The sequence below is a fragment of the Caenorhabditis briggsae genome, assembly GCF_000004555.2.
Source record: "Caenorhabditis briggsae complete genome, chrIII, whole genome shotgun sequence".
Classification (NCBI taxonomy): Eukaryota; Metazoa; Nematoda; class Chromadorea; order Rhabditida; family Rhabditidae; genus Caenorhabditis; species Caenorhabditis briggsae.
In genome coordinates, this window is record NC_013490.2 from 8,565,231 (window position 1) to 8,590,908 (window position 25,678).

The following is a 25,678-nucleotide window of genomic DNA, read 5'->3' on the forward strand; positions in this document are numbered from 1 at the left end:
CCGTACCGGGGAACTCCGCCCCCCTACCGGGGGAGACTGGTTGTCTTTTGCGGACTTGCTGCCAGCCTTCACACAGACCGGCATAACTATATACTACTTCGAGAGATAGATGAGATTAATTTTTTTCACAACACCCGCATAACAATGCAGGCTGGAACAATGTTATTTTTGAAACTCTTCATACCAATCACCATATTCTATCCTTCCATATATTGTTCGAACTCTACTACTACACAAATTTGTGTTGCTCGACAGGAATTTCAATGTAAAATTGATAGATCGTGTATTTCTATGAAGAAATGGCAAGATGGTGTGGATGATTGCTATGATGGAAGTGATGAAGGTGAGTTTTTAAATTTTTTTCAATTAAAACCTGGAATGCATGGCTATAAAATTCCTAAAAAATGAAATTCTATGGGTCATACCAAGCTCTCTTTTGGAACAGAAAAATGGGTGAATCTGAAGTCTTTGAAGCATTTTTTCTGAAACTTTAACAGCTGTTGTTTTCTGAATTAAAAAAGTTAGGCTTACACTATCAAGTTTCCGAACGAATTTGTGTTCATCGTGAAACCTCACTTCCAACTTTGAGCCTATATATTCGGTTTCAGCCAAAGATTTCAAAAATTGGTCAACTGAGAAAATATTTTTGATAATATGCTAAAAATTGTCCTAGTCTGCCACTTTTTGATATCTTTCGCAGGAACCGAGGTATATAGGCTCAAAGTTGACAGTGTTGGGTCCCTTAAATTAAAGGTTTTAAGGTGAATCTAAAATTGGTTGACACTGTTTTTCTTCAAATCTCCAAATTTCGAAAATCTTTGGGGTTTTTTCTTACCATCCATTTGAATCCTTCTAACTATAGGTATTCTTTTCCCAAAAGTGAAAGCTATTCTACTTTCAGTTATTCCATGGAAACTAGATCTATATTGTAAACATCTGGCGTTTACTTTTCAACTTTTTCGAAACTTGATTTTTCAAAATTAGTGCCAAGGAAGCTTTTAAGAACTTCCCTCCCAGAGAACTGTTCAGACTCTTACACTGTCAGGATTTTCTACAAAAAAAAGTCTAGGTCAGTGCGATTTTTGAAATTCAGGATGTCCTAGTTTCTTTCGTTTAGAAAGAGAGAAAAATAATAACACCATTACCCCGATACCTTCTCAGAGTAACCACTTCACTCTTTTTTTTCTTCTTTTACTTCATGCACTCTCCATTCAATTGTATCGTTTTTTTATGAGTACCCGCACCTTCCGCACCAACCACATACCTATACAGACACACTGCAATTAGACCGTATTTGGTAATTAGACGTATTCATTTCCTCTAGAGAGCCTCCTCCTTCTTTTCTCCCTGTGATTGTGTCATTCGAGCGTAACATATATCTTTTTTCTTGGATTAAAAAAACGCAGGAATGACCGTAAAAGGCGAAATTCATATATAATCATTTGTAGTTCGGGTATGTTCCGAAACGACACCTTGCCTATTAAGATATTCAAATTTAATTGGTTTGACCTTCTCTTTCACTCGCCAATACACAGATGCAACTCAAGTGACACCAGTTCCTTGAAAAAGGTCGTGAAACCCATACAAACGGGATGGAGAAAAAGGGAAGAGTACAAGATAATTGCCTGTATTTCATTTATTGCAAGTCACAGTTATTTACGCAAATTTCACGACAGACGAGCTTGACTAGAAAATTATTGGGTATAGGGCATAACATAAAGGGATTTAGTGATTCCGGAAGAGGATTTTTTTTGTGGAAAAGTCAAATTGTTCCATTTGAAAGGCTAAGAAAGACTAGGCTGCAAAAATTTCAAAATGTCTCGTTTGCTCTTTTGTCGGAAGTTGCCCAAAAACGGATGTAGTCCATAATCAAATTTTGGTCGGAAGTTGAAAGTCTAAATACTACTAGGTTGGAACCTTGTCATAAGTTTGTCGGAGTTTGGTCGGCTTTAGTATTGTTGAATTTAAAAAAAACTGGCACCTGAAAATATCGCCGGCACCGTTCGTGTCGGTTTACGAGTCCCCGCCCCCCAAATCCGATACTATATTCAAAAATCAATCTTTGTGAATCTAGTGCAATTTTTGTGGTCCCACTGTTTGTCTGTTTAGCTATCTATCGGAAATTCAGACCCTCATTTTAGGAAAGGTTCCTAACGGTCACTTTGTTTGTCTTAACAAAAAAAATTAGGCTCTTCTGGAATCGGAGGCCAATAAAAACCGCAGACCCTAAAACAACGAAGATCCTCCAAAAAATTGGAAGCCGGTAAAAATCAGAAGCCCATAGTTTTCCTAATTCTGAAGTATAAAATTCAGTTGGATAAGTTGGTCTGGGATAGGTAATCAGGCTCTTCTCGTTCATTTTGGTCCTTTGAATGTTTTTTGATTTTTCACGGCCCTTCGATTTTTCATAAGCCTCTGATTCTACAAGAAAGCCAACAACTTTTTTGCAAAATTATCTTATCCCTGGCCAGATTATTCCCCTCACAATTTCAATATTTTAATTATAATCCGACCTTGAATCCATATCTAGAACCCTTTAAAAGATTCATAAATTTTCACTTATAAGAGGGATCAAATTTCAAAATTTTCACGTTTGGAGTTTCAAAACGAATTTTTTGAAAAATACTGTGCTCACGCAGAAAAAATTGAAATTCTTTTTTTCTATTCAAAACTGTGTTCTTCACAGAATCGTTCTGCGGAACTTTCGACTTAACTTTCGCGTCATATTTTTCTCTCACGGATGTGTTCTGCAGAACGATTCTGTGTTTTGTTCTTAAATTTTAATAAAAAACGTTAAAAAATAAATCAAAAAATTGTGGATTTTTCATGAAAACCCAGATTTAACGAAAATAAATTTTCACGCTACATTTTCTGGGGAAAATAATAAAATTCCCATTTAAAAATAAATTTTTTTGTATTATGCTTGTCTGAGAAAAAAAAGGTTAGAGAGTATTTTTTGCAGTCTGAATACGGTAGCGATATCGAAGCGGAGAGCCTAAATAGCACACAACCGGTGAAGACGCAGACACTTTTTCTCTGCGTCTCAACCTTTTTTTTTTCTCAGACAAGCATAATAATCGTTGTTTTTAATGTGTAAATTCTCCTAATATTTCTCTTTTTCGATTATTTTCTCTCAAACGTGAAAATTTTGAAATTTGATCTCTCTTATATTCCAAAGTTCTATGAGGTTGTTCAATAAATAGTGGTCACTTTCACTTCGCTCTACCGTTGTTTATCCAATTTTGGGTTTTTTTTCAATTCTGTTTTTATATTTATAGACGTCACACATTGCATGTTTAATAGACATTTAAAAATTCCGAATTGACTGTCTAACGGCCGAGGATTTTCTCGATAACGGACACATACTCAAAAGTGTTTCTTTGATCATATGTCTCCAAGGTCTCTCGAACAACGATCATTAGCGAGCAAAGTGCAAAATGTTAGACGTAGACCTCATCTCTCGAACCACGATTGAAATTTGGTTCAAAAGATTCGTATAAGAAAATTATGATCTGGATCATAAACCAATACCCAAAAGGCCTAGCCTTAATAAAAATGAAAATATTTTAATGATACTGGAGGAAAAGCTCTGTGCTACTTTGCGTGCATTATCTTTGACAGCCCACCATCCTAATAGCACCGTAACAGATCATGTTCCTCAAACGGGAAGAGCTCGGAGACTCCATCAAATCGTTCCCCACATTTGACCAATTTTTAGAAAAGGTCCGATGAGACCTGTCCGTTTCTCTCCTCTCCAGGAAACCGACGACGGACTGGGTCAACAAAACAATCATTGGAGATGATGAACGGGTACTGTATGTTAACAATGCCAGTAAGCACCTATGGCGCTCTGCAAAGGAAACGGTGGAATCGGTCTCAAAAGGCAACCTTCAGGAAAAAATCAGATTTTTCCGATTCGGTTAGACAGTGCTGAAGTAAAATACCGCAAGCTGCTTCCGGATTCCTATGTCATCAACTTTGGCTCTACTGCTTTCAAATGGAAAGTGGTATTTATGCACATCGCTCTCACCTCTAGAGAGCCTCAGTGTTGAAATTTTTGCATGACAACGAAAAACCACACAAATATTCGAAGTGCCGTTACAAACTCCATCTTCGGAATCGAAGTTTTGCATTGCCCATCGTACACCGCCGACCTGGCACTAGCTAATTACTACCATATCCGATTTCTCCAGAATCGTCTTGCTGGTGAGAAAGTCCTTGTCGGAAGGATGTCAAGAAATTTTTGGAACACTGTTTTGCCTCTAAGTCGCCAGAGTTCTACGCGAACGGAATTGCCCAACTTCCGTTGCGCTGGCAAGAAGTTATGAACTCCAATGGCGAAATAATTTCTCAATGATTCTTGTTTTCCTTGAAGAAAAAACTACTTGAAGAAAAGTGACCACTATTTATTGAACAACCTAATAGATTGACCTACATACCGTTTCATAACAATGACTCAATAACTCAGACTAGATTAATGTCTTTTTTCGTAACCGACTAAAATAAACGACCTTCTCAGTTACCCATCCCTGTCATGTCACTCATTTTTCAAGAAACTCCTTGAAATTTGACATCATCCACCAAACAACAAAATGTAACCTTCAACTCTTTTGCAACATACCGCTCCTAATTCTCTTTCTTCTTTTTTTTCAGTATGTTTGCCATGGCAATTTGACTGTCAATTCGGATCACCGAGATGCATTTCGAAAAATAAGTTGAACGACAGAAAGATTGACTGTTATTCGGGCTTCGATGAGGGATGTCCAGCTCATTATTTTGTTTGTCGGGATAGGAGTGCGTGTATCGAGCCGGCAAAATATCTTAATGGTGTTGCTGATTGTATTGATAAGTCTGATGAACGTAAGTTACTGATTTTATCAGGTATGCGGGGAAGACGATGATGGTGATGTAATAGAGGAATTGTTAATGGAAAGTGAATTGTATTCATTGTGGGCAAATAAATACAGTACCGGTCATTAAGATATACAAAGCATACTTTTCAGTTGATTTTCGGCCATTTGAGGATTTTCAGGAGCCTAGAGCTAGGCTGTCAAGTTTCCGATCACTTTGAAAATTTTGAAGAGTGCAAAACAGACCTACCGTAAAACCATTATTAGAAGGAACCCTTTAATAGAAGGGACCCTCTAATAGAAGGGCTCTCCGAGAGGGGTTTGGAAAAATAGAAGGACCCCCTGTAATAGAAGGGCGTCCGTAAAGAAGGACCCCTCCAATATGTGTTGTGGAATTGAAAAATTTCCGTACGTTTTTAGTGAAAAATATTTCCGGAACTTCACAATTTTATAGAAATTTGTTGAAACACTAGTTTCTTTATCAAAAAAACTTGCTAAATTTTGATGAAACTGACAGATTCTAATGAATTTTGAACGAAAATTTGTCAAATTTTTCTATGAAAAGTTTCGGGGAAACTGGCCGGAAAAATAGAAAGACCCCCTCTAATAGAAGGGCCCCTCGGAAGTACCATGGAAAAATTGAAGGGCCGGCCCTTCTAATACGTTTTACAGTAGGTCGATAACTGCATTCACAGATTTTTCTCAAAAATTCCTAGCTTTTCAGCTATTTGCCGATTTCTGTAAAGCTCTTTTTTGCCCGTTTTTGTACAGAAAAAGAAATCGGCAAATAGCCAAAAAAAATAACTAGGAAACTGGTCAAAATGGCCGAAATCAACCGAAAAATACGTTTTTTGTATTGACCGATACTGTAAATAGTTATGTGTTTATCCAGCCCGTTTTTACAAATAGTCAATTGTTTTCAGCATGTGCTCAAAATCAATTCCAATGCGCAGATGGCACAAAATGTATCTCAAAATCTCAATTCCAAAATGGTAAAGAGGATTGTGACGATGGTTCCGATGAAGAATGCACGACTTCACAATTCGCTTGTCAGTGTGGAAGAGTGCGATGTGTTGCCGAGAGTTTTATAATGGATGGGAATTGGGATTGTGAAGATGGATCCGATGAATTCATCAACAAAACTATAGCGGGTAGGGCATTTTCGAACTGTCGGGAAAATAGGAAAATCGAGACCTTATTGTCGAGACTTCCAAGATACCATAAAATATAGAACACCTCAAAGATGACAGCTAAATTTGAAATCATGTTTTTTTTTCCAGCAAACTGCACCAGAAACAACAAAGTGAACATTGCTACTAGCTATTTGTCGCTGGGAAAGTTAAAATTTTGTTCTGGAAAGAATCCATGTAAACCAGAATTGGGGCAAGCTTGTGTGGTAGGTCCTCATTCCTAAGAGCACTCTCATTATGATAAGACCTTTAGGTAATCGGTGGTACTTGGCGCTGCGTTTGTAAACTTGGAACATTCCGGCCCCTTGGATCTGAAAAATGTATTCCTATTGAGCTCCTAACAAGATATAGAAATGCTCCGAGTAGTAATTGCTCGATAACCATAGAAGAGCAATTTGGATTGTTGAATGGATTTCGAAAAAACGATATATCGAAAACTCAACTAGAAAGATGGAGCAATATTCGGAGAGCTCCGACTCGAACTCTATCCGGCACTACTGTAAGATTTTTTTCAAATTTTATGGGTATTCAAATTTCTTTTAATTACAGCCAGGAAACAGTGGAAGTGATGGTTTTTTGGAAAGTGGAACCGAAAGAATTCCATTCATGTTCCAAGAAGAAGAGAAAAACTATGTCAGTGTGATACCAGACGAAATAATAGACAGCTATGGAACAATCATGACTCCACCAGAACTCAAATTCAATAGAGACGATATTCAGTGTGGAAACAAAACATGTGGTGAGTATTCTCAAGTATTTTCGAATAGGATTATTAATTTTGAATTGTGCTCACAGGACTTCACGAACGGTGTCAGAGGAACAAAGAAGGAAAATATGAATGTGAATGTGCTGAGGGGTTTACAATGTTCGGAGGAACATGCCAGGGTGAGTTAGAGACATACAAATTAAAAAGAAATGATAAGAGAAATTTTATTAGTTCGGGTAATGTTCATACGTTTTCAGTAAGAAGTATTCCGGAAATTCCACAATTTCACAAAAAATTAGTTGAAACACTGTTTTCGCAAAAACTTGGTCAATCGAAAATCTCTGTCAGTCTGGAAATCAGAAACAATTTTTTATCAATATTTCAGAATTGATCGATGAGTGCCGCCAAGCAAAACATGACTGTCATCCTGAAGCTCGATGTGTTGATGCTCTGATTGGATACGAATGTTTGTGTAGAGAAGGATTTTTGGATACATCTGTTGAACCAAAAACGAGACCTGGCAGGAAGTGCAGGAAATGTGAGTTACTATCTTTTGACCTAATATAATCTAACACGAAAATTCAGGATCTTAAACTTTTCATACCTCGGTTCACAAAAAAGTTAATGATTTTTCTTTTGTTCCAATCGGTCGATAACTTTGATCGGGGTTAGAAGATATGATACCAGAAATTATAGAGACTGATTTTTCTTTCAATTTTTTATTTTTCAGTGGTAAACGAGTGTACAAATGCTTCTCAAAACGACTGCCACCAGAATGCAAGATGTCTGGATAAACCGATTGGATACACTTGCAGGTGCTGTTTTTTGTTTATTTGAAAATTGTCTGATTCGTCATTCGACCACCTTCAGATGCCAAGACGACTACGTGGATGTTTCATCTCAAGGCGCTCGAAAACCCGGAAGAAATTGTACAAAGGCAATAAATGAATGCGCACTGAATTTGCATAACTGTGACCCCCATGCCATTTGTCAAGATCAACCAATTGGGTATTCATGCAGGTATCAAAATGATAATTGAATTGAATTAGTTCAAAATGTGGAGATTTTCAGATGTCCTTTTGGATTCATAGATGCAAGTACAACTGCTATGGAGCCAGGAAGAAAATGTGTCACAGGTGAGAGTTCAATTTTAAATAGGGAACAAACTCCGCCCACTTTTGTTTACCATTAGCATTTTTCAGAATAATCAAAAAAGAAAGGGAGATAGTAATCCAAATAGACAGTTTTAATTTTCTTGAAGTTTATTTTTATTGGTTCTAGAAAAAGTCGACACTTCCTTTCAAAAAGTTACACAATCTTTTTTTAGCTGATTCATTGTTGCTAGCAGTAACACAAACTGATAAGCATTAATTGGTGGTGTTCCAAAAACCAAAACCATTTGAAACCAAAACTTTACACTGCTAATCTGTAAAATTTTCGAGAGTTTTACTTCCTCGTTTCTGCTTTTTCTTTGTTTTTTTGCCGTTCTAATCTTATCATTTGGTTTTTTTTGCGTTTTAATTGTCACCACCAAGGCAAGCTAGTTCTCGTTTCAAGATAGATTAGCCGAGAAAACTGAAATCCATAAATCTTCGTTTTTCATGATAAGTTACGTAAAAGTGATAAAATCCTCCCTTACTACACCATGAATCTCTGATGATGTTCGGTTCTTCTTGTCTCTTCCAAACAGTTGTCTCAATCCTCTCTTTTTTTTCTATCCCATTCATCATTAATACAGGAACGGAGAAGCAGCCAAAGCAATCGCTCTCTCCTTCTTCCACCAATTAGATAAGCATCGTTCTCGGTACGAGAGAAAGAAGAAAGACTCAAAAGTGAAAATAATGGAAATCTGTTGATACTCATCTCTAGAAGAAATGAAAACTCTAGGAAAAGAAAATGCGAATTTTGGAAACAACAGCGAAGTGGAAAAATCAAGGAATATTTTCAGCTGACGAAAGTATCAACTCAACGAAAACTTCGCAATGTTTCAAGAATTCTTCGGGAGATACAGTATGCCAATGTCTTCCCGGTTACACCAATTTTGGATCAAAAACTCATTTGGACTGTCAGCCCGAGAAAAGTGAGTGGTATTCGATTCTTTTTGAACTGCTGCAAAAAATACAAATGCGGTATTACCTCTAAACCCACTCGAGCCGTCAACTTTGAGCTCAATTATCTCTGCTCCCTTTAGACCTATCAAAAGTTTGTCAACTAATAAAATATTGATGATTTCATGATAAATGATTAACCAGTTACCAACTTGTTTATATCTTTTGAAAGAACATAGATAATTAAGCTCAAAGTTGACGGTTTTGGTCACATCAGAGTTTACTCTAGAAGTTCATGTGGATTAAGTATCAGTGCATTCGAATTTAGGATATTAGATTCTATACTACAATTTAGTCGATATAAAACCTTTGAAACCCCAAATTGAGATTTTGAAAATTCCTTGACAATGGCTAGTCAGATGCGCTAAAGCATTTCCGGAATTCTAAGGCGAACTTTGCCATTACAAGATTTTATCTCCTGCTAGTTTAGCTTTCTCCGAGGCAGCGGGTTATGGAAATTGAAACAGACGAGAACAAGAACCCAGTCAGTGTTTGAGATTGCAGTTTGACGCTGGAGTTTCAGAAGGTCCCTCGGTTTTATAAAAGTGCAGATGTACTTACTGTGCTAATCAAGAAGTTCAATAGACCATTAACATCATCTGTGATTCGCTTCTATTCTCAGTATCTCTTGCTTAGAAGCTTATTGACGGAAGGTGCGGCTAAACCTATTCCGCCAAAAAAGAAGAAACGAACATCTGGGAATGGGGTGTTGCTTTTTATTCTTATGTCTCTATGTTCGGGAAAAGTATCCAGTCAGATTAGCTAGTTTTTTTGTCTGTGATCCCTCGTTTTCTTACCCTCATCTCTTTTCCCAAACTATATGCTTGGTATTTTCTAAGCGACCAGCAGCATCCAAGCGTCGGGGGGCGAGATACATTCTCAACTACCGCGCCCTCCTGTAGGCAAAAGACGAATAGTCCCGCCTTCTTTTCTCTCCCATCACGTCGTCTACTTCCTGCGTCGCCGCTCCCTCCTTCAAGAACAAGACGGTCATCAGTCCACGCTTTTTCCATACCCATATACTCTCCCTCCCACTTTTTTCCCGATCAAATCTCTCTTCTGGGACGGTTTTTATTGATAATCAGTTATCAGAATTGGAGGGTTTTCAAGATTACTGACTTTTACTGATAATGGGACGCCTGTCTCTAGGCATACTACTACTACTATTCTCGGCATTCCCGCCTATCGTATCCGGTAAGATCCTTTTGTCCGTTTTCTAGATATACCAAAAGCCTTGCGATGTGCAGATAACTCTTGTGGTGGACGTTCACGATTGGGTAAGAAAAATCTGCACTTTCTTTCATTTTGAGCTTTTACACCTTTTCTTTTCTCAAACAATTTTTTGCACTTTTCGTCGTCCTACACCACAATAAGTTCATTTCCATTTCCGTTTTGTCACAAAACGGAATCACCCGCCCGCCGATTTGTTAGAGACATACATAAAAAATGCAAATCTCGCGATGAGGATTCATGTGGTAATTTAAAATTGCATCCAGAAGAGAACAAAACTCGTCTTATTCTTCTTCTTCTTGTAGTAGCAACACCATCACATTGACCTCGTTCATCTTTCTGCGCCGCGCAACTTTTGTACATACACAGTACTCGGCTACCTACAAAGCATATTTTCAATAATCTACTCATGTTTCCACCTAGGAGTCACAGTTCGCTACCGTGTGAAACAAATTAAAATTGAGTGAGAACAAGTAAGCACCCTACGGCGTGAAGTAATTGGGTAATAGAAAAAGGATTGACAGTGGCGCGGCCGGAAGACATAGAAGGAAGAAATATGAGAATAACTAGCTGTTAACTAGACACATGTACTTTTACATTTTATTATTAGGGTCTTGAAAGTTATAAATTCTGGAATTGGTTTGTATTTTTCACCAATCTTTCCGGTATTTCCCTGATCTAGTTCTTAGGGTATACTGTAAAACCTTGAAAACAAGAGGCCCCTAACTTCTAACTTTGAGCCAACTTATATCGGTTCCTGTTAAAGGTATACAAAAGTTGTCAACTGAAAAATTGTTTATCATAATATCACAAACATTTTATCAGTTGACACATTTTTTGATATTTTGTATAGAATCCAAGATAAATTAGCTTTAACTTGACAATATGTGGGGGCCCTTCTATTACAGGTTTAAAGGAAAGTCCCTTTTAGCTTACAGATTATGGTAGATGCACTTTTTGAAATCATTTTCATTGGCACTACTTTGTTTTGCGTCCTAGATCAAGCTCCAGAGCTATTATCGTTTTTATTTAGCTGATTCAAGCTTGATAGCTCAGCTGAATTCCACTCCATATCTTTAAGTTTTTTGCACCGAGCTCTTGAGTTGTGCCAGGAAGCCTTTCCCGTCACTTTCAGCTTAATCCTTTTGATTTCCAAGAAGATATATTCGGAAAAGTGATAAGCCAATCAAAAACTGTGATTATTATTCTATCTCTTATCTCTTTTTGACATTTATTTTGGGAATCGAGCTAATTAAGGTCAAAGTGACAGGTACTGCCGTTCTATATAAACATCACTGTTAAATTTAAAAATTCACTAGAGTATACTAACTTTCCAAATTTTCGTACTTCCTTTTTCAATGCTCTATTCATCTAGGAGCCAACCCATGTCAGGACTACTCTCTTCATGATTGTGACCCAGTGGCCGAATGCTTCTCCGAACAACCCGGTTACTTCCAATGTCAGTGTCCGAAAGGATTCACTGATGCCTCAACTGACAAACGGTTTCCTGGACGAAAATGTGTGAGAGGTAAGCGAAAAAGGATTTAGAATCAGAATCAAGGCGCGGTGGTGTCCTTTTAGTATGTCGATTCCTTCTTCTTCTTCATCATCTTTTTTACAACTGATTTGGAGGATGTAGACAGTTGATCAGATAAAGTGATAAGAAGAAGAAGGGAACAGAACAAAAAAGGAATCGGGATAAGGAAACTGGCTAGTGTGGGCTTCTAATGGGTCAAGGACGTTCTGCTGAATTAGTCATTAAAAATGTTTGTGATGGGAGTGTGTGTTATCACTTCTTCTGGAATCTAAATGAAACGTTTCGAAATTCGGTAACGGTTACCGTAACGGAATAGTATTAAAAGTTTAGCATCTAAAAAAAATAAAAGATAATCCTATAAACGGGGAGGTTGACCTTCCTAAAAAGAGTGATGAGCAATGCGATTTTTTCCCTTCTTTCCCGGTGTCTTTTCGTTTCAATGGGAAGGAGAAATCAAAAAATAAGAAGAGAAAAAAGAGTGTAATTGGCGTTTTGCTAGAAACGAACATGATACGAAACTATCCAATTCACCTTGAGTTTTCGCGCATATTCATTCAATTGGACGTCTCCTCGGGAATGGAATGATTTGGGAGGGCAAACGAGAAAAGAGGAAAAACTGAGAAAATCGGTTCCAAAAAAGAGAAGTAAAAATGGAGGAAAATGTTGGTCAACTGAAATAATTATGGTGGTCATCAGAAACCAAACTGTCTGTTTTTTTTCAGCTGTGGACGAATGTGCTCTTGGAAGACATACTTGTGATCCTCATGCCGATTGTATTGATACACATCAAGGATACACTTGCAAATGCAGGTATGGAAAAGTTGTTGGTTTTTAAATGTGAAATATTTGATGTAAGATGAATGGTCCAGGATCCAAGTGTACATCGAGTTCTTATGGTACATTGGTTCAGAGGGTACATGGGACCTTGGGGTGTTGGGCATTTTAGCCTAAGCCTATGATTTTGGGCAAAAGTGAACAAAACTTTAAAAAAAATTGTTTCGTCTTCCCACATGTACCAAAAAACCCATGTACCTCTGGATGTACCCTTTTTCGATGTACCCTTGGATACTGGGTCAAGGTGAATAATAATGGTTGATCGAACTCAAAATGTTTTTGGTAGCTACAGTATCCCAACAAACTAATGTTTTCGCTGGATATTGAAATAAAACTTTCAATAGAAGAACATCCTTCCATCTTGAAATTAGCATATTCTCTTATTTTCAAACTTAACCAAAGTAAGAAAATGAAGGTTTGAAATGCTTTTCTGTAAATATTTTTAAAAAGACTTAGAAACTATTCTGGAAACTTTGAGAGAAAACTATAGGAGCATGTGAAATGCTCCATGCCCTGTGATTCTTTCCGTAACTTTCAAAATTTCAGAAGCGGATGGTCAGACACCTCTCTCGATCCTCTCCGTAACCCAGGACGCAATTGTAGAAAAGGTGAGTCACCCCTCCCAAAAAAACCAAGAGTGTGAAAAGTTAATGTTGCATTTGTATGCACAAGAACCCATTTTTTGCCCTACGCATTATTTTCAAAATACACGATGAACACTGTCGTCATATTCGTCAAGAATACCAGTTTGTGTGCTGTTGGACACACAAGTAAATCCCCTTCTTCCGAAGAAGATCCCTTTGCGTCTTCTTGTTTAGTTGCATAGTTGAATAGAGAAGTATGAGGTGAAGAAGAAGAAGAAGTAGGAGGAAGAAGAGGGATAGGGATCAACAAGAAAGTTTTGTACATTGGCAAGCCATGGAAACCGGTAAAAAGAGGATGATGATGGTGTTGGCAACATTCTGATGCTTGAAAAGTACAGGGTTTTGAGTTGGATAAGTGTCTAAGAACATCTGAAACATGAGTTGGGGAAACTGCCATTCATAGTTCTGAAACCACAAAGAAGGCTGAAAACTTACAAAAAATTCAAACAAAAGGCAAAACAATGGATTCTCATAAATCAATTTTACAGCCGACATGTGTTCGAACATCGACTGTGCCGCTGAAGCCGAATGCCGTGAAACACCAATTGGACCAATGTGTCAATGTGTAAGTGGATACGTCGATGTATCCAGACAACACGGAAGACCAACTGGAAGAGTATGTCGTGCCGTTGTGAATGAATGTGCTGAGGGACGACATGATTGCTCTTCTCATGCCACGTGTATTGATACTGCCGATGGATTCACTTGCAGATGCAAAGATAGTTATAGAGACGAAAGTGCAGATACTGTAAAGCATCCTGGAAAAGTTTGCGTCAGAAGTAAGCTTTTTAAAAGGAAGCCTGTGCCTAGTATGAATTTTTTCCAGCTGTGATTCCGGATCCACCAGAGTGTGATGTTAGTGATCCAATGAGTTGTGATCCTGGGAAAAGGGAAGTGTGCATCTTCGTCGAAAACACCTACAAATGTCGTTGCGCCAATGGGTACTCTCGACTACCAGATGGAAGATGTGTTGTTATAAATGAATGCGCAGAGCCAAGATTGAATTCGTGTGGAAAGAATGCTGAATGTATTGATCTTGCTGAGGGATACACTTGTCAATGCCGAAGTGGATATGCTGATATTTCACCAGCATCTCAACCTGGAAGAATTTGCAGAGCTCGAGTCAATGAGTGCAGTAACAAGTGAGTTACTTGCTGCTCTTGTTTCCTGAATTAGATATTGGTCTATTTCAGAGAAAAATACAACGTCGACTGCTCTGAAAATGCCATCTGCGTTGACACCGAGCATAGTTACACTTGCCGTTGCCGTCCTGGATTCGCTGATGTCTCAGCTTCTTTCAACAAACTTCCCGGACGTCGTTGTATCGAAGCCATCAATGAATGCGCGTCTCCATCTCTGAATGATTGTTCCAAGAACGCATTCTGTGAAGATGCAAAAGAAGGATACATCTGTTCTTGTCGTCCAGGATACGTTGATAACTCTCCAAATGCTGCTCGTCATCCGGGAAGAATTTGTACAAAACCAGTTGAACAAATCAAGACAGACTTGAAGGATACTTCATTTTCGACTGATGACGGGTGTGATCCAAAGGTAAATATAATTTATTGGAAGCGGTATAACTCTAACCAGTGACTCTTCAGCATCCAAAGTGTGGAGCTAATGAAGCTTGTATCAGTCGTCACGGTCAACACACTTGCGAATGCATTGAGACTGCTTTCAGATACACCGATGGAAGTTGTAGAGGTAAAAAAGTGTTCAGAGAACTCTTCTAGCTCTTCTTTTTTAGTCTATTCTGCCTGTTCGAAAATCAATTCATGTGATAAAAATGCCATTTGCTTGAACCGATTTGATTCTTACACTTGCCAATGCCGTCCGGGATTCATTGATTTGTCTGCGGATCTTGCTAATGCACCTGGAAGAATCTGTAAAGAACGTAAGTCTCAAAACCGCTAATCTCATTCCATTTCATCTCATTTTAATCCAGTGATCAATGAATGCGCGTCATCCGATAATGAATGTTCACCGTATGCCAGATGCATTGATGCCACTAATGGGTAAAAAGCCTTTTAACTTCCGACTGACCAATTCTTTTTCTTTTTTAGATACGCTTGTCAATGCCTTGATGGATTCATTGACGTCAGTAGCAGATACAACAAACCACCTGGAAGACACTGTACCAATTCAAATAACGAATGTTCGGAGAAATCACTGAACACTTGTGATGAGAACGCCGACTGCGTCGATACTCCAGATGGATACACGTGTCAATGTTACGGTGGATTCGTTGATGTCTCTTCAAATGCTAATCTGCCACCTGGACGTGTCTGCACAGTACAAACAACATGTCCAAAACAGAAGACTGATCTCGTTTTCTTGATTGATGGATCTGGATCCATTGGATCTTACGTATTCAAAAACGAGGTACTCCGATTTGTTCGCGAATTTGTGGAGCTTTTTGAAATTGGAAGAGGCAAGACTAGGGTTGGGTTAATCCAGTACTCAGATCAAATTCGTCACGAATTTGATTTGGATCAGTATGGAGATAGAAGTTCACTTCTAAAGGGCATTTCTGAAACACAATATCTTACTGGGTTGACTAGAACTGGAGCTGCGATTCAGCATATGGTTCAGGAAGGATTCAGTGAGAGACGAGGGGCCAGACCGCAACAGAATGATATTGCCAGAGTTGCTATCATTCTCACAGATGGAAGATCTCAGGATAATGTGACAGGACCAGCTGATGCCGCCCGAAAACTCTCCATCAATACTTTCGCTATCGGAGTCACTGATCACGTCTTGGCTAGTGAACTTGAATCGATTGCTGGATCTCCAAACCGCTGGTTCTACGTCGACAAGTTCAAAGATTTGGATACCAGACTTCGATCTATGATCCAGAAGGCCGCTTGTCCATCTCCAACCAAACAAGAAACTCCAATTGATGATGTTTGTAATCCAAGAACTCAAACTGGCTGTGATAGAAGTCTGAATGAGCATTGTGCTGTTGATGGTGGCCGTCCAAGATGTGTGTGCCCAGAAGGATTCACAAGACATCCATTGACACGTGTCTGTGGAGGAGATCTATGTAATCCACAACTCATCACTTCCTGTATCTTCCCAGAAGAGTGCCAGATCACTCCGTACAAGAACTTCAGATGTGCTTGCCCAGATGGATACAACAGAGATTACAGAAGCGGATTCTGCGGTGAGATTATCAAAAGCTTTTTTGGATGACCTTCTTTATTTTCAGTATCCGTGAAGGAGGTTCACATCTCTCCACAGCACGATGCCAACTGTCACAATGGTGGACTCCGTTGCTCAGAAAACGAGAGATGCACAAATGATGGATCCGATTGGTTCTGTGAATGTCTTCCAGGATTTGAGAGAATTCGAAATGGACAATGTGCTTATCCAGGATCATGTAATCCAAACGATCCAATGTCCTGTGATGTCAGAAAGAGACAACAGTGTCTTCCACATGGAAATATCTACACTTGTCAATGCGGAAGAAACGAGAGACGCCATCCGATTACTGATATTTGCTGTAAGCCCTTTTCAGAGAGAACATCTTAAATTAAGAGAAATTTTTCAGTGAAGAACGAATGTTTGACTGGAGAACACGATTGCGATCGTTCGGCTAGATGCATTGACACTGATGAGAGTTACATCTGTGCTTGTCTAAATGGATTTATCGATCACTCTCCAAATCCAGCTGAAAGACCTGGAAGAGTTTGCGTTGCTCTGCAAAATGAATGTCTCGATGGATCGAATCGGTGAGTTAACAAAAAAAGGAAAAGAATCAGTTGAATGCTTGAGAGTTTATTAATAGAATATATTTTTAACGAAATCAATAGAAAATATTGAACATATCGATTCCAACGCAAGCTCCGTTGATGCATTTCTGTCCTGGTGGACATGGAGCAGTGCATGGGAGGGTGAAGTGACGCTTGCTCTTGGCACACTTGCCATTGATGCAGATGAATCCGTTAGGGCAGAAGGCGTCAGCAGAGCAGCGACCTCCGTATCCGTTGTCAACGACACACTTTCCATCGACGCAGAACTGAGAAGCTTCACAATCAGCTCCGGTGCTGCATGGCTTATCGGCGAACGAACGGAATGGAAGACAGACTCCATTTTTACAAGCTTGTCCATCTGGGCATCGGATTGGGCATGGACCAGCTCCAACGAAGTTTGTGAGGATTGGAAGACAGACTCCGTTTCTACAAGCTTGACCGTCTGGGCATCGGATTGGACATGAAAGAGCTCCGACGAAGCTGGAAAAGAATGGAACACAAGCTCCGTTCTTACAGACTTGACCATCTGGGCATCGAATCGGGCATGGACCAGCTCCGACGAAGTTGGAAGGAACTGCAACACATCTATCACTTCCATTCGTGCAGACTGTTCCGCGTGGGCAAACGAACGGGCAGGTTTTAGCGAATCTTCTGGATTCCTGACACTTGCCATCAACACAGATAAATCCATTTGGACAGTAGGCATCAGCAGAGCAGCGACCTCCGTATCCGTTGTCCACGACGCAAATCCCATCGGCACAAACTTGAGTTGATCCACAATCAGCTCCAGTGCTGCACTTCTTTGCCTTTCCTCCTCCAATGTATCCAATGAATGTCCGTTGTCCTCCGCTATAGGATCCAAACTCCTGGGATGCTGCTACAGCGATGAGACAGAGGGAGACGATCTGAATAGTTTCAAATTATTTTGAAACTAAAAAAAAGAATAGAGAACCCACCCAGATTTTGTTCATGTCGAGAGGAGAATCAAGAATGAAACTGATTTTCAGCCTTCCGTACTCGCTCTTTTATACTTTTCCCTTTTCTGTGCATAATTCGATTTGCATGAATTCTCTGCCCCGCCTCCCTGTGCAACTCCTCGGTGATCATAAAATTTTTATGGTTTTATAGCGTTTTCCAAAAAATTTGGAATGGGAAAGAGGGGAATCGAATGGGAATTGGATGGGAATCAAATGGGAAAGAATCGAAAGATCAAGTTAAACATGGGATTTAGAAAACATGAATGAAGGATATTTTCAAATTAATGGCTATGCATAGCTATGTACTTCTTTCAGATGCTCGCCGAATGCTCTTTGCACTGATACCGAGGAAGGATATGTGTGTAGATGCAAGTCTGGATTCGTCGACTACTCTCCAAATCCACAAACGTTCCCTGGAATGGTGTGTAAGGAGTTGGTCAATGAGTGTGCTAATCCACGGTTGAATCAATGTGATCGTAACGCTCACTGTATTGACACAATCGAAGGATATTCGTGTATCTGCAAACCAGGATTCGTTGATATGGACGAATTCGGAAATCCAGGAAGAAGATGTGAAAAGAGTAAGCTTTGCGGGATAATTTCTTATCGAAATTTGACTAATTTTCAGTAAAAACCAATGATAAATGCTCGGCAGGAAAGAACGATTGTGATCGAAACGCCAGATGTATTCAGGTCGGAGATGACGATTATTCATGTGCTTGCCCTCCAGGATTCAAGGATAAATCTCCATCCCCTTCAAGACTAGGAAGACTCTGTATTCCTGTTATTCCGGAATGTGATAATCCAACTTTGAATGATTGTGACTCTCCGGATCGTGCTATCTGTACTGACACAGATGACGGTTACATGTGCAGATGTCGTCAAGGATTTTTGGATATCTCACCAAGTATTTTAGTCAAACCGGGAAGACTCTGCAAGCCACGTAAGTTCATTTCGGGATACTTGATCCAAATTGTTAATTTTTAGTTCAAAATGAGTGTGCTCTTGGAGCGGATGATTGTGCTCGGGATGGCGGAATCTGCGAAGATACTCCAGATTCTTTCACTTGCCGTTGTGCCATGAACTACTTGGATGTGTCATTTGATCGTGTGACTCGACCAGGAAGAAAATGCAAGAGATTGATAAATGAATGTCAAACAGGGCAGAATGATTGTTCTGAAGAGGCTACTTGCACTGATACAGAAGACAGCTACATCTGTGCTTGTCCTCAGTCTCACATCGATTTGTCTCCAGATACAATCAACCGACCAGGAAGACGATGTTTGTTGAGTAAGTGATTGAAACATTTTCACATCCGAATCGTAGCTGCTTGGAAAGCGAGTCATTTGTTTGGAGAATATAGAGTCAAAAATTTGCTGAAATATCCCAAAAATCTTATCTCGAGATACAGTATTCCGAAAAGCTGAGATATACACCAATCGACTTGTCTTGTCTAGAGCTTTCAAATTATTATGATCATGACTGGTTTTCAATAAATTTTTGGGTTTCCGTAGTTTGATCGAAAAATTAAATCTACCGTATCTCGAGAGAAAGTAAATTTGGAGACATCAAATTTACACCCAGCGACTTGGTTTGTCAAAAGCTTTCAAATGAGTATAATCATGATTAATTTGGAATGCTTGCAGGATCATTTCCGGACATTTTTAGGTCCCGGCACGGAAACTACAGTAATCCCAAAAAACCCTGAAACTAGTCATGATTATACTTACTTAAAAGCTTTTGACACACCGAGTCAAATGGTACTAGTTTCATATTTCTAGGATTACTGTAGATCGAGATACGGTAGATTTCAATATTTAATTTAAGCCAGAAAATTCAGGAATCAATGAGTGCACGTCCAACCGTCATGATTGTTCTCCGAATGCCGACTGCATTGACACTCCAGAATCCTACAAGTGCAGATGTCGTGACGACTTTGTCGATGAGTCTCCAGATACCTCTCGTCGTCCAGGAAGAATCTGTCGACCAGCTCTTCTTGATGAATGTCGTGCTCAGAAGCATGATTGCCACGTCAACGCAATCTGCCAAGATCTTCCCCAAGGATACACGTGTCAATGCTCTCAAGACTTCCTTGACGTCTCTCCACATCGATCAACTCATCCTGGAAGACTTTGTCAACCTCGTCCAACACCTCCGCCACCAGAATGTCGTCTCGATGGACCAAACCAATGTAAGGTTCATTTGAATGAAGTGTGCAGAATAATTGGAGGAGAGCCAAAATGTTCTTGTCCTGTCAATTATCAAAGAGACTCTTCTGGTTCGTGTTCTGTGATCAACGAATGCTTGTTCGCTCAGTTAAACGATTGTCACACCGCTGCGGATTGTATTGATCAAGTTCAAGGTTACATATGTCAATGTAAGAACGGATTCAAAGACATCGGAGATCGTAAACGACCGGGTAGAATGTGCAAACCAATGGTTAATGAATGTCAGTATCCACATCTGAACGACTGTCATCAACATGCTTCATGCATTGATTTGGATGAAGGATACGAGTGCAAGTGTAATCAAGGATTCATGGATCATTCTCATGGTAGACCTGGAAGAATCTGCAAACAGCTCATCAACGAATGCTCGAGACCATCTCTCAACTCGTGTGATAGAAATGCCAGATGTATTGATAAGGAAGAAGGATATGATTGTGAATGTAGAGATGGATTCATCGATGTCTCTCCATCTCCAACTCTCAAAGGAAGAGCTTGCCGAGAACTTGTCAATGAGTGTGCCAATCCACGTCTCAACGATTGTGATAAGAATGCCAGATGTAAGGATATTATGGATTCATATGAATGCGACTGCCCTGTCAACTCCAAAGACATTTCCCCAAGTCCATCGTTCCCAGGAAGAGTATGCCTTATGTGTAAGTAACCTTATCTTTACTCAAGTTTTAATTTTCTGAATTTCAGTCATCAATGAATGCGAAACGGGAGTTCACGACTGTGATCCATCTGCTACTTGCCGTGACAATGAGCAATCATTCACTTGCGAATGCCCCAACGGATTCGTCGATCGTTCACCAAACAAGCTTGCCCGCCCAGGAAGAGTTTGTGTCAAACTGGTGGATGAATGTCGTGAAGGACGTCATACCTGCAGTAACCATGCCGATTGCCGTGATCTTGAAGAAGGATACACTTGTGAATGCCGTGATGGATACGTGGATCGGTCTCCAAATCTTGCCAGCCAACCAGGACGTGTCTGTTCTGCACCAGAAGTCTGCCCACCAGATCATGATTGCTCATCGGCTGCTGTTTGTGAACCACTTGGAGGAATGAAATATCAGTGCGTCTGTATTCAAGGATACGTTGATCAGTCTCCAGGCAGCCAGAAGGGAAGGGTTTGTGTTAGAAGTGAGTTTGAGGTGTTTAAAATTTCAATTGAACGTTTTCAACATTTTCAGATAACGCTTGTCACGATCCTCGTCTCAACACATGCTCTCGAAACGCAATTTGCTATGATGAGCCAAGAGGATATCGTTGTGAATGCAAACGTGGGTTCATAGATCGATCACCAGATTCTTCTCAACGTGGAAGAGTTTGTGAACCACCACCCCCTCCATCTCCACCACCACGTCATCCATGTCAAGACCCAGAAAGAAACGACTGTCATCCAGCTGGAACATGCCGTGATACTGGCGCTCAAAGCTACACTTGTGAATGTCTTGCTGGATATGCTGATCGTTCTCCAAGCCCACTCGCCAAACCAGGAAGACTCTGTGTTCTCACCGAGCCGATTTGTTTGGATCCAGAGCAGAATGATTGTCATGCTGCTGCTATTTGTAGTGAAGTAAATGATCCAGAGAAATACACTTGTAAATGTAGAGATGGATACACTGATGAGTCACCTGATCCACTTCGTCGTCCTGGAAGAATCTGCAAGGGAATGGTCAATGAATGTCTTGATAGATCATTGAATGATTGCCACTCTTTGGCTGTCTGCAAAGATTTGCCAAATGGATACACTTGTCAATGTCCGATCAATGCCAAAGATCAGTCTCCAGATCCAAGAAAACCAGGAAGAATCTGTTCGTTGTCAGTCAACGAATGCGCCAACCCATCCTTGAACAGCTGCTCTGCCTTTGCTGATTGTATTGATCAGGAGAATGGATACAAATGCAGATGTCGTCACGGATATCATGATGACGATCCATCTCATCCAGGACACAGATGCTCATTTAGTAAGTTCAAATTCTTCTATCACCCCAACTCAACACTATTTTTCAGTGATCAACGAATGCGATTCTTCAAATTTGAATGACTGTGACAGAAATGCGAACTGCATCGATACTGCTGGAGGATACGAGTGCACCTGCAAAGCTCCATATCGTGACGAAGGACCGCCACAATCACCAGGAAGGATCTGTCGCCTCAATGAATGCCTTGATAGCAATAGAAACACTTGTGATAGAAACGCTGATTGCCGTGACCTGGACTATGGGTACACCTGTACTTGCAGACACGGATTCTACGACCAGTCGCCAAATCCTCAAGAACCAGGACGTATCTGTATCGAATTCCAACAAGAAGAACACATCGAACGAGTCAAGGTGACCACAGTTCAATCTGAACCAAGAAGAGAGTTCCCATGCGGAAGAGATGATTGTATCAAGGCAAGAGGAGAAGTTTGCATCAGTGGAGAATATTGTGGATGTAAACCAGGAGAGGGGAGATCTGCAAGCACTGGAAAGTGTCAACCAGTTCAAGAGAATCCATTCGAATTGAGAGTTGTCACCAGGGATCAGAGACCATTGATGTATTCAACAGAATTCGGATCACAAAAGAGTCCAGCTTATGTGGAAATTGTGGAACTTTTCGAGAAGAATATGGCAAGAACATTCGGAGGAACATCTCTCGCACCACGATATGTGAACACCAAAGTTGATTACATCACTCATCCAAAGACTAAGAACAGCTCCTGGGATCAAGGATTGCTGTTCAAGTATGAAGTACAAACCACCAAGTCTCAGAATCAACCAATCGATGAATGTGAGTTGTGGAAACAGATGCAAGCCTCGTTGGACAGAACAAATGGTGCCATTGGAGGAGGATCACTTCGTGTTGCTTCTGACACTGACCTTTTGAATCCATGCAAACAGCAAGAGGAATGGGGTAACTGTGGAGGAATGAGCTGCAGAGAACATCTGAAAGAAATTTGTATTGCTGGTCACATTTGTGGATGTCCGAATGGAATGAAGCGAAGAGATGCGAACTCGGAATGTCGCGTCGTTGAGAGCTGGAATGTTCCGCTTTGGGTTGTTCGTGACAAGGAGAAGCCAATTGTGTTCAGTGAATCGTTCGACAATCCACAAACGCCTGTCTACAAGGACTATTCAAAGAGACTTGAGAAAGGAATCGAAGGATGTTATCCACATACTGAACTCAGGAATGCATTTGTTACTGCTGAAGTTAACGATATTGTTAACCCAGTTCTTCTGAATGCATCCTACGATACTGGACTGATGTTCAACACCACTGTCCACTTCCGGAAAGGAATGGTTCATGTTCCATCTGATGCTTACTACCAACTTGTCAAATACATCACCAAAGAGAACAACAACGAAGTGGGAGATTCTGAACTGTATCTCAATCCAACACAGCCAAATCCATTCAATCCATGCTTCAAGAATGATTGTGATCCACATGGAAAGTGTATTGAAACATCAAAATACACCTATAAATGTGAATGTGGAGTTGGATACAGAGACATCAATCCACAGACGCCTGGAAAGAAGTGTCTTCCTGTTCATGGATTCAACGAATGTGAGAGGAAAGAAGACAACGAATGCAGTGAGAATGCTAGATGTATTGATCTGGAACATCTCTACAAATGTGAATGTCTTCCTTCGTACTATGATAATTCACCAGTCGGATCTGTTCCTGGATCCCTTTGTGTCCTGGATTACTGTAGTGATGTTAACTTCTGTCCCACCAACACCACCTGCAAGAATATGGAACAACAAGCTGAATGCAAGTGTGATCCTGGATTCATGGATATTCGAAAATCAGAGAAACGGACTGCTCTGATGCTTGGAGATGACACTTTGTGTATGCATGTCAGAGATGTCGATGAGTGTGCTCTTGGATTGAATAACTGTTCTGGAGTTGCTCATTGTATCGATAAGGCTGTCGGGTACACTTGCAAGTGTCCAGAAGGATACATCGATGGAAATCCAGACGAGCCAGGAAGAGTTTGTGGAGCTCTCCTCTGTGATTTATGCAATGCTCATGGAGATTGTGTTCACAATACAGCCACAAACAACATCACTTGTGTCTGTACTGATGGATGGACTGGACCACAATGCCAAGTTGCTCCATCAAATGCTTCATTGGTCCTCCTCATTCTTCTCGCTCTTCTTTTCTTGCTCCTCACTCTTTGCTGTCTATTATACTTCTGTACTAAGTGTCACTGTTTCAAGGGAAGACCATTCGCTGGTGCCGGAGCAAACGGATTCGGATACAGAAGAGGAGGTGCTTGGCCATGGTCGACACTCGAAGGATCATCGTCGTCGGAATCAGGTGCTATGAGTGCTGCTGGAAATGAATATTATCCAGATATGATGGGAATTCCAAGAGCAAAACTGAAGTCAGGTGGAATGATGGCATCTGGAGCTGCTAACGAGTCAAGAAGTATGGAAGTGGCCCGTCTTGATCAGTATTTGGATGAGAACGCAGTCAGAATTCCACGTGCTCATCTTGTGGATGGACATGGAGAACACTCGTTTGACAGTATGTCAGAAGCATCTTCTGAATACACAATCAAGGAAGAGATCGAGAGAAAGGTGATAACTGATGTGACGACCAAGGAAATCAAGACAACAACCACTACTGATGAGCAAGGAAATACAACTGTGACGACTACAGAAGCAGTGCATCCAAGAGACACTACAGTAATCCATGGAGGTGGTTATATGGTAAGAACAAAAAGGTGAATAGAATATTATAAATTGGGTACTTTCAGCAAAACGAATCAAGCAGCTCTTCATTCTCTGGTGGTGAGAGAATCTATCAATCTCAATCGTCTCAACAGCAACAACAGCAGCAAAGTATGGCTCAGAGCATGGCTCAAAGAGCAACATCTGCCGGATATTCGAGTTCTGGAATGGAAAGTTCAGCTCATAACAGTGGATATCAAGCATCAGAAACACTGGAGAAAGGTTAGTTATGGGTCACTTTTGGTTTATGAGAATGTGAAGGATATTGGTGAGAAAAATAGGATCTTTAGGTGTCCCTCAAATGTGTATTTTAAGAAAAAAATAATTCGTTGAAAGGATTTTTGTAGGGAAAAATATTCGAAAATTTGAAGGATTACTGTAGGGAAAAAATATTCGAAAATAAAAAAGATTACTGTATTTTATAAATATTCGAAAATGGAAAGGATAACAAAACCGATTCTATGTTTTCCAGAGAACGCGGAGACAGTGTCGAAGAGTTCTCAATCGGAAGAGCCCGTGGAATGACAGCTGCACGCGGATACGAACATACAAGTTCTGAGAATCGAGAAGTCGAAGAATATTGCTCAGAAGAAGAAGACGTCGAGCATTCGGTTGGAGATAGACGAACCATCGTCAACAAGAGTCACAGCTTTGAACCATTTGTTAATGGAGAATCGGAGAGATATAAAACCGAGGTGGTCACCAGCCAAACCTCAACTTCAGTAACCAAGAAATAGAGATTCTATTTTTTTTTCAAATTTTCTATGTATTCACCTATATATTCTGTTCTTAATACGTGTATTTTGCCCCTTTCATTTAGATACGCGTATTCATTTTTTCTTGTTGAATTTTTTCGCCGAGCCTTCAGATGAGTCGGTGACTTCAAAAAAACGAATAATTG

General features: G+C 40.1%; 2 protein-coding genes across 2 annotated transcripts; one reads left to right on the top strand and one right to left on the bottom strand.

Annotated features, from left to right (window-relative positions):
- Positions 1–144: 144 nt before the first annotated feature.
- Positions 145–25,514, top strand: Cbr-mua-3 (the record flags this gene model as incomplete). The annotated part of the gene is given in 34 exon segments (XM_002641458.1): positions 145–343; positions 4,654–4,860; positions 5,774–6,001; positions 6,131–6,246; positions 6,294–6,539; positions 6,590–6,779; positions 6,836–6,925; positions 7,132–7,284; positions 7,477–7,561; positions 7,617–7,766; positions 7,818–7,882; positions 8,695–8,826; positions 11,460–11,612; positions 12,344–12,431; positions 13,002–13,063; positions 13,588–13,878; positions 13,926–14,241; positions 14,293–14,650; positions 14,701–14,803; positions 14,847–14,993; positions 15,045–15,114; positions 15,163–16,262; positions 16,308–16,601; positions 16,650–16,830; positions 18,144–18,409; positions 18,457–18,771; positions 18,816–19,118; positions 19,669–20,709; positions 20,756–21,196; positions 21,247–22,023; positions 22,070–24,756; positions 24,804–24,974; positions 24,977–24,999; positions 25,250–25,514. Coding segments are annotated over 34 exon segments (11,313 nt in total).
- CBG09799 lies at positions 16,905–17,822 on the bottom strand (the record flags this gene model as incomplete). Its single annotated transcript, XM_002641459.1, has 2 exons — positions 16,905–17,756; positions 17,808–17,822. The coding sequence occupies 2 exons, from the start codon at positions 17,820–17,822 to the stop codon at positions 16,905–16,907; spliced, it is 867 nt and encodes a 288-aa protein (XP_002641505.1).
- Positions 25,515–25,678: the final 164 nt, after the last annotated feature.